This window comes from Leptodactylus fuscus, chromosome 1 (assembly GCF_031893055.1).
Source record: "Leptodactylus fuscus isolate aLepFus1 chromosome 1, aLepFus1.hap2, whole genome shotgun sequence".
NCBI lineage: Eukaryota > Metazoa > Chordata > Amphibia > Anura > Leptodactylidae > Leptodactylus > Leptodactylus fuscus.
Window position 1 is genome coordinate 295,035,096 of NC_134265.1, and position 9,806 is coordinate 295,044,901.

The 9,806-nt window shown below is 43.9% G+C and overlaps 1 protein-coding gene across 1 annotated transcript in view; it reads right to left on the bottom strand.

Moving 5' to 3' along the window:
* Positions 1-4,520, bottom strand: part of AADAT (aminoadipate aminotransferase) — a 40,089-nt gene extending 35,569 nt beyond the window's left edge. Inside the window, exon 1 of the mRNA XM_075258281.1 lies at positions 4,458-4,520. Within this exon, the coding sequence (XP_075114382.1) occupies positions 4,458-4,494 (37 nt within the window). The 5' untranslated portion in view covers positions 4,495-4,520. The remainder of the gene's footprint in view (positions 1-4,457) is intronic.
* Between the last annotated feature and the right edge of the window lie 5,286 nt (positions 4,521-9,806).

Below are 9,806 nucleotides of genomic sequence, written 5' to 3' on the forward strand. Positions count from 1 at the left end.
CTGCAGTAGAACACACAATTCAAACTGGTGATCATCCTCCCATCAAGGAAAGACATAGGCCCATTCCCCCAGCACAATACCAACAAGTAAAAGGCTTACTCCAAAACATGAAGGATTCCGGTGTTATAAGGGACAGCCGAAGCCCTTGGGCTGCTCCCTTAGTACTCGTCAAAAAGAAGGACGGTACTATTCGCCTTTGCGTGGATTACCGCAAATTGAATGATATCACTCACAAGGATGCATATCCGCTGCCCCGGATAGAGGAGTCCCTTGCAGCTCTTCAGTCTGCAGCCTACTTCTCTGTCCTGGACCTTACCAGTGGATACTGGCAGGTCCCTATGTCCCCAACTGATGCTGAAAAAACTGCCTTCACAACACCAATGGGTCTGTTTGAATTTGACCGGATGCCATTTGGGTTGTGCAATGCGCCTGCCACATTCCAACGGCTCATGGAGTTCTGTTTAGGTCATCTAAACTTTGAGTCTGTCCTGTTATATCTGGATGATATAATTGTTTACTCCAGAACATATGCAGAGCATTTGGATCACCTTGCGAGAGTGTTTGAGTCTTTGGATCGCTATGGTCTGAAACTCAAACCTTCCAAATGCCATCTCCTAAAATCTGAAATCCAATACCTGGGACACATTGTGAGCGCTGATGGGGTGTCGCCAGATCCTCAGTACACTGAACGGATACGCGACTGGCCAACTCCTGAAACGGTAAAAGACATCCGTAGATTCCTTGGGTTCGCCGGTTATTACCGCCGATTTGTAAAAAACTTTGCCCGGATTGCTGCACCCTTACAGGCTGTACTGATAGGTCAGTCTACCACCCGATCTGGTAAGAGTCCAACTATCCAATGGACCCCTGAAATGCAAAAAGCATTTGAGGAGTTAAAAGCGGCCTTAGTCGGTCCAAATGTCCTTGCTTACCCTGATTACAGTAAACCGTTCATTCTGCAAACAGATGCAAGTAAAACTGGACTTGGTGCTGTCCTTTCCCAGAAACAAGAAGGTTTGATTAGACCCATTGCATTTGCCAGTCGATCGCTTCGGGCGACTGAACGTAATGACTCTAACTATAGCTCCTTTAAGTTGGAGTTTCTGGCCTTGGTTTGGGCGGTTACCGAAAAATTCCATCATTATCTCACCGCCACTCCTTTTGTTGCATACACAGATAATAATCCTCTGACCCATCTTAGCACTGCCAAATTGGGAGCAATTGAGCAGCGTTGGGCTTCACGTCTTGCCAATTATCAGTTTACCTTAAAATTCCGTGCAGGGAGGGAGAATGTTAATGCTGACATTTTATCTCGGTTACCCCAAGAGTCAATTAATGACCTAGATGACCCTGACAAATGGGAAGAAGTTGAACTCCCTGACTTCTATGACAAAGTCACTCAACGTGTTAATCAAAATGTCCGGACCAAATATTGTAACCTTCAGACCATGCGGGTTGAGTCCCTCCATCATATGGATTGGGAACAAGTCCAAAAACAAGATCCAACATTGCAAAGATTAAAAGACCTTTTAAAAGATTCAAATTCAATAGGTCCAGATAACAATGCAAGCCCTGAACTTCAAAATCTCTGGCGAGAGCGCGGTCGTTTAACTTATCTGCAGGGAAAACTGGTCCGCCGTTATGTAAATCCTCGTACCCATGAGCGAGTGTTTCAGATTGTGATACCAAGACAAGACGCTCCTTTGATCTTGGATGCGTATCATAATCAGTCAGGACATTTCAATGCCCAAAAGACAGAACGAACCATTAAGGATCGTTTCTACTGGGTGGGAATGCGCCCTCAAATTGAACAGTGGTGCCGGGATTGTGCACAATGTGCTTTGCGGAGAGGATCTAACCAACGGGCCCCTCTACAGGGCATTGTCACAGTCAGACCACTAGAGTTGGTAGCGCTTGACCACGTCAAGTTGACTCCAAGTCGGTCAGGTTACACTTATGCATTAACAATGATTGATCATTTTTCAAAATTCATGGTTGTAGTCCCAGTAAAAGATCTCACTGGTAAAACAGCAGCTCGGGAATTCCAAAGACATTTTGGGCGACCCTACGGTTATCCTGAAAAGATCCTTACTGATCAAGGTCCTGCATTTGAGTCAGAGCTTTTTCAAGAGTTCTGCAACCTCTATGGGTGTCAAAAGATCCGCACTACAGCCTACCATCCCCAGGGTAATGGTCTTTGTGAAAAAGCCAATCAAATCATTATCAACATGCTGAGAACAGTTGCCCGTGAAAAACGATCTGAGTGGCCAGAGCTATTGCCAGAGATCACTGAGATCTATAATAACACCAGACAGGATTCCACAGGGTACACTCCTGCATACCTCCTTAGAGGACAGTTAGGACAGCTCCCCGCTGATCACCAAATGGGAGTGATTACAGAGTTTAGGTCCCCACCTTTACGAAATGACACTTGGGTAGCAGAAAGACTAAGGGTTAGTAGAGAACTTCAGGAACTTGTGTGTAAATCTCTGGACCAGGCTAGACACAAACAGGCTCTCCAGTATGACAAAGGAGCAAATGCTCAACCATTGCAACCTGGAGATAAGGTCCTAAAAAGGCGACATGTTAGGCATCATAAGTTAGAGGATCGTTGGGAAGACAAAGCCTATGTTGTCCAAGAGGCACCACATGATAACCCTAAAGTGTGTAAAATTGTTCCAGAGGATGGAGAAGGTCCATCCCAGTTAGTGTCTAGAGATGATCTCAAAGTCTGTCCCTCCTCTTATACAAGTCCTAGAGTGACCCGTCGGTTACCGGCTACTCCACACGCTCTGTCACAACCAAGACGGACATTACCCTGTATACCCATTCCTGGCCAACATGGTACAGAATTAGGACTTGCTCTGGCTTCCCCTAATTTATACTTCTTTGTGAGACCTACGGTTACACCGTTGCAAAGAGAGATTCCTTCTGTGTCAAGGGAAACAAGTGACTCCATTTCCTTAGAGGACTTTGTATCAGAGACTCCGGATACTCAAGTACTCCCTGACAGAGAGGAGGCCTCAGAGCCTGAAACAATTTCTCAAAGGAGATCCCAAAGGGTAAATAAGGGTAAACCCTCAGTTCGCTACAGCCCTTAAAGGAGCATGCCCAGATCAGCCATAGTAGACTGTGCATTTCAGCTGATCATCTGCCTTGGAAACTTATCTTCATTTCAACAAATAAGCCATATACCTGGTGCCATAGTGGCGACACCATGCTTGGACTGCCCAAAGTTCTACCTCTATTTCTCTTATTTGGTTCTAACCCATTTAACGTTTAATCCATTTACTTTGGACTATGGGATATTTAAGCCATTGACTGTTTTCTGTGTTATTGGTAGCCCGAGGACGTGCTACATTCAAGAAGGGAGGGATGTAACCCCCTCACAGGAGTTACTAATGGTTATTTGGCCATATAAGTGCCTTACATGTTATGATAGTTTGTATATGTTGCCATGTTTATTCTGTATTCATTTGTGTAATGTTGTTAAGCTGTTGTTCTCTGGTTTCACTTGTCCTAGTGAGCTGTGGTCTCCATAGCAACACACACTATGGTGAGTGGATCTGTAGCTGGAACAGGAAATAGTCATAGCAGAGACAGGAAGTAGTATTCTGTAAGAGCCAGGGAAGGAGAAGTGTGGCAGTGGCCATCTTGTGTTTCAGACACTGTGCTGTGAGGATTTCCACAGCAACAGCAGGACAGAGAAGCTGTGTGACAGCGCCCCCATCACTATCAGTAAGAGGACAGGAATTACATCAGGCTAAGCAGAGCTATAACCCTGGCAGCCTGCACCGACCTCTACAAGGTAACTGAGCCCCTGCAGTAGACCAGAAGCTGGATCTGCAGCCATCTTAGACTCTCTGCTAATACATGGGAAGGTGTCAGCCAGCTACAAGCCCCTGTGCCACAGCTCACTGCTACCGGACAAGTGACCAGCAGATGCCTGTTACAATAAAGCAGTGAGCACTTCTACTGATCCTGGCCTGGACATTGCCTTCCCTGTAGCTAAGCCCTGGGCAAATGCTCTTTGTTGGAGTAGAGCACTGGCACCCACATCACCATCTCAGCCCAGGGACCAGCGGGTGTCTCAATACTCCAACTGGCGTCACATCTAACTGACTCTGCCTATTACCCTGTGCACCTCTCCTGGGAGTTCTGGTGCCTATAAGGTCACCGTGACAGTCCAGCCTCCTGCACGGTTCTCCCAGGGTGGTCGCATATATATATATATATTGTATATCTATCTATCTATCTATCTATCTATCTATCTAATTGTAACTTCATGGTGGAAATGACAGAATCACCAACTGCAGAGATCACTTTGGCAATAGAAACCTATTTGCATCTGGCTGGAATCACAGCAGACAGATGTCACTGCCAGTCGCTCACTGCAGAGCTACTTGGTGCTGTACATTTCTACTGACATATCACATGCAGTCAAATACAAGGCCTACCTTTGGCTTTGGAGAGTTGGGCAAGGGAGTTGGACATTCTTCAAGTTTTTCCTATATGATAATCTGCTTCACTTAAAACTAGTACTGTAATTTATTTGTACCACAGATTCCTCCCCCTTGCACTTTGGTATATTTGCCCTACTTGGTTATTAGTTAACATGCATATAACAAGTGAATTAGGCCTGTAGGATAAGGGGTAGAGTACAAGGGTACACAAACTAATTTTTCTTGCTGTGCAGTGCCATCTAGTGGTAGATGAGGTTTAACTGACTCATTCTATGATCTCATTCTGGGTAGTGTTACAACACTTGGTTAACCACAGGTACAGTATCCAAACAGTTATTGTTATAAGGCTGTGTTCAGACAAGCATAATGTGGTTTGGTACAGGAGTTTTATATTTAGTTCCATGAATTGACTAGGATCTGACAAGGAGAAGACTGATGCCAGAAAAAAGACCACATACACTTAGTCTGTCCTTATATTATTTCATTTTTATCTTGACTCAGCCTGTCCCGTAAGGCAGCAGGTAACTCCCCTAATGGTCCCCTGAGCCTCGGTCTCTAGTCCCTGATCCCCATGCAGTGGTGATACACATTAAACTATCCTCACTGTCATATAGATAGGCAGTTTACAGCATGTCACCCAGTCTATGTGTCCATATATTAAACTGACTAGACTACACAGTATATTATATAGATGCATCAGATGGCTGAGATGACATCTATGCGGAGAGAGAGGCCAGTCAGTACTCCAGGACCCCAGGACAGAAACAGTTGAGGCTAGGTGTCAAGCAGTTACTGAAGGAGTGTGTGTCCATGCAATATTAGGAATTTGTGAACAGGGATCAGGCAATATTTGTATGTAACCATATGGTGTACCACAGAATGGATTTTAGTGGTGGACCGTAGACACCCCATTCCCATACTGTCTGTAAGGACAAAGAAAGGATATTTCTATAAAACATAATCTTAGGAGAGGTTTTTGGATTCTATCACAATTACGGTAACTGAAAGTAGTACAGTTTACTTACCTCTGTATATACGGAGCTCCATCTTGTATCAGTATATTCGGACGTACGGCAGATTTTCTCCAGTTGCCAAACTAAAATGTTAATTATATGATAAGGGGAATATGGTAACAATATGGACAAGGTGTGCTACTTATAGTGCTGTAAATTTTGAGATCCTGCTCCTACATATTAATTCACTGATATATAGAGGGACATTAGAGTGTCATAGATTGTTATGGGTGGCTTATCACAGCTCCATATGACTTATATGAGGGTGCACAGAGCTGTAAAATGGTCTTGTGCATAGTGGTGGGCACTTAGGTCTCATAAACACAACCCAAAGTTCTGGACGTTATTTTCATGCATAGCACACACAGTCATTCATTTCTATGGACTTGAACATGCGGGACCTGTGAGGCTGGGCTGCAGTAACCTATGACTCTAGGTTCACACTAGCACCCGGAGTCCGTTCTGAGGTTTCCGTCTTCTGCATGCAGAAGACGGAAAGCTGTCAGGCCGGGTATGGCCGTGTGCGCCGGTGAGCGTTTTATGCTCTCCGCTGCAAAAGCGTTTTTTTTTAAAACCGGACACAGAGTACTATACTGCATGTTCCACTCTGTGTTCGATTTAGAAAAAACGGTTTCGCGGCGGAGAGCATAAAACGCTCACCGGCGCTTACGGCCGGACATCTTTCAAACCCATTCAAATGAATGGGTTTGAAAGAGTCCTGCAGGTTTCCGTCTCCTGCTCAGTTTTGTGCAGGAAACGGAAACCTGTATGAATGGAGACCGGGCGCAGATGTGAACGAGCCCTTTTACTGTCCATTTTCATGGCTTGGTCTAAGGGCAGACATGGTCATCTCAAGGGTCCCTGTGCAAGAACAGTTAAAGGCTCCATGTTTTCCAATATCTCAGCATAAAGCACCCCCTTACATCTCTCTAACAATTCACCAGGCTAGTTGGCTAGAAATGGATCCTTTCATCTGTTTTTATCTTGTACACGAATGTTAAAAACGTGATGTGAAGGCCTCTTAGCATAGACACGAGGGCAGAGTAAATTCATATAGAGAGCCAAGCACTCAGTTTGGCCACAGTAACCTCCTTCTAGATTGGTCCGCTGACCCAGCCTCCTGACTGACCGAATATCCAGACCTCAGAGTTGTTGGGTTTCTGGTAAGTGTATTACAGTCTATTGGTGGACCTACTCTTTAAAAAGAACTGTTCACCACCTCCGCCAAGTCCAGCTCTTTACATCATTTAATATGAATCAACACTGTAGGAGATTGTAGGGTTATAGATTAGACTTGATGGACTGATGTCTTTATCCAACCTCATCTCATCTACTGTGTAATAGGCACAGCTCCACTGATCCTGACAGCTGGAATTTTTTCTCTAGCCTCTATCTTTCTGGATCAATAAGTGCTGTTAGTTTTGGTGCCTGATATGCTACATAGTTTCTGAACTGTCAATTGGGCAGACAGGATCAGGTAAGGGTTGTGATACTGCCTCTGATTGAGATTTGACTCCCCTTTCCTGCTCCTGCCTGACACTACCCACATGACAGTACAGAGGTATGAAAAGCAATAGCACTTATTGCTCAGGAATGTTGGGGGCTAGAGAACAACTTCCATCTGCACTGGAATCATATTAACAGATGCTATGAACTGGAGTGGTTGGAGGTGATGAAAAGTTCTCTTTAATAATCTAAGACTTGCCAAGCAACAACAACGACATTATTATCCTTTTAACTAAGTGTATAGTCTTTCTCCATTCCCTTCCTTTTACAGAAGGTATTGGTTGTTCCAGGAGGTTTTGGTACACTTGGCTTGTGCATACATTCTGATTGTATATAGGATATAAATATACACTGTAGTTATGTCTCTGTACATTCAGTCCTGAACTCACTAGTGACTCGTTCCCTTACAATCCATTAGTAACAGGTGAATGGACTTTAATAGGCTAGAATGCAATTCACATCTTTTTTTTTCAAGAAAAACGTATAGTCCAAAGCCATTATCATGATAGTGCTAGCCTTTCTGCAGTTTTCTTTTCAAATGACTTGCATTATAATAAAAGAAAAGAGTCAATAAATCCAAAGTTCAGTGCAGGACAATGACATCAGAATTACTTAGATACATCATATAGCAGTGTATTGAACCTGATCTTTTGAAAGCAGTCGTACGCAGCTATATCAACAGCCTGTGCCTGATAATGTAGCACAGTGGATACATAATACACATCTCCTATGTGCATCAAAGCTCGTATCATCCATTATATGTTACTGCTTATCAGTGTAATTAATCTGTAATATTAGCATCATTTAATTAATTGTAAGTGTCTATTCTAAAGTCCATACTCTTTTAATATTTTATTACTAGCTCCTGTCCGAAACCCAATAAGCCACTGATAGAAGTGTCTGACAGCAGTTTATTCCCATCCTCCCACAATGAAAGCACATGCACTCTCTGCTGAACCAAGTGTGCATGTGTAAGGGGGTGGGGATTGAAAGGAAGGAGCATTCGGCTGACAGATGTCTAAAGTGTATGGTCAGCTTGTGCAGAGACTGTTCTCCACTGTCATAATGTCACATATAGTTCGCTCAGTTTTTACATGTTTTCTCCATATACCGTAGATGCAGGTGCTATGTTGCATTTTTGTGTTAATACATGTCCCGATAGGCCTTACTCTAATGACCATTCCGTTACTCATGGCCTTAACATCAGTGAAAATTAGACGTAACATTTTAGGCCTTATTCACATTCCAGCAAAAAACAGCCATATGATGTCTGTTTTTTGGATATCTATCATATGATGCTAGTTTCATACTACAGTAGTGCTGTCTCTCCATTGTTCTGATCTGTCAGAGGACCAGAGCAGTGTAGAGGTGAACTGTGAATATAATTGTTAGGCTGGGTTCACACTGGGATTTTTGGACCGAATTTTGACGCGTAGGCCGCCTCAGAATCCAGTCCAAAAAACGTCTAGCCGCGACTGGATGCTGATGCAGTGCACCGGCATCCAGTCGCGGCATTCTGCTCCGGATTAGGCCCAAATGAATGGGCCTAGTCGGGAGGGAGGTGTCATGCCACGGACGCTGTGGCAGATTCTGTTGTAGAATCTGCGGCAAGAAAGGGCAGGCCACTTCTTTTTTCTGCGAGCGGCACAAAACCGCTAGCGGAAAAAAGAAGTGAACGGCTCCCATTGAAGTCAATGGGAGGCGTTTTTTGGACCAGATTCTGAGGTGGATTCCGTGTCGAAATCCGGTCCAAAAATCCCCATGTGAACCCAGCCTTACACACAGAGCCCAGTGGACCCCTCATAAAAACTAAAACCGGCAGAAGACAAAAGAGCTCTTCATGCGGGACTTTCCTCCACCGAATGTGAGTGTAGCTTGACTGTTTTAAAACTCATTAAAATGGACAAATATAGCACGTCAGTTTTTTTACATGGACTGTTTTCATGGTCTGTTAAAAAAAATAAACAGAAAAACAGACATGTGAATGCACCCATAGAGTCGCATGGGTTTTAAAGAAGCTGTGTGGCATTCAAGGATGTCTTATGACCATTTCTCTGATGTGAATACAACCTATGGGAGCCTTCACATGATGTAACGCTGCGCTCATTCTGATTGTAAAAACACGTTCAGAATGAGCGCGTAAAAAGCAGCTCCCATTGACTTGAATGGGAGCCGGCATACGTGCGCACCCCCATTGAAATCAATGGGAGGCTTTTTTCCCTATTGCTTTCAATGCATTACGCACGTAATACACGTAAGCCACATGTGAGATGTGGCTGAATTATTAAAAATGCTCCGTCCTTATGATAATTCAGGCGCAGCGTGGGAGGTCTTGTGTGCCAGAAATGAAATTTACACCAGCCAGTGACAGACATACATTTCAGATATAAGTCTCAGCTGTTTCCTGCCATGAGTTAGAATACGTTTTTTGGGCTGGGGCATTTCCAGTGTGGCCCCCACCCATTGACCTCCACTCCCACCATTTTTGTATAAGTGGTAAGTGGTTAGCAAAACCAACAATGTGGCTCACTTTTTGTTCTAAAAATGGCCATGTGTGAAACATACACCACATCTATGTCAGAAGACTGGCATAGATAAATTAGTAAATTCCATCCATTAATTTGTTGAAAAATGTTTCTTTCTACTTTGCAATGTGTAAGGACTGGTAAATGTCATATTGAATTCTCACCACTAGATGTCAGCTTAACACTTCACTTACTGACACAGCCATAGGAATGCCAGGCTATGTCTGCCTAATCATACTGTCACTATAGTAGTGGCAGAATAGAGTTTCTTAAGGCAATGCTGTCAGAGGCGTTGTTAG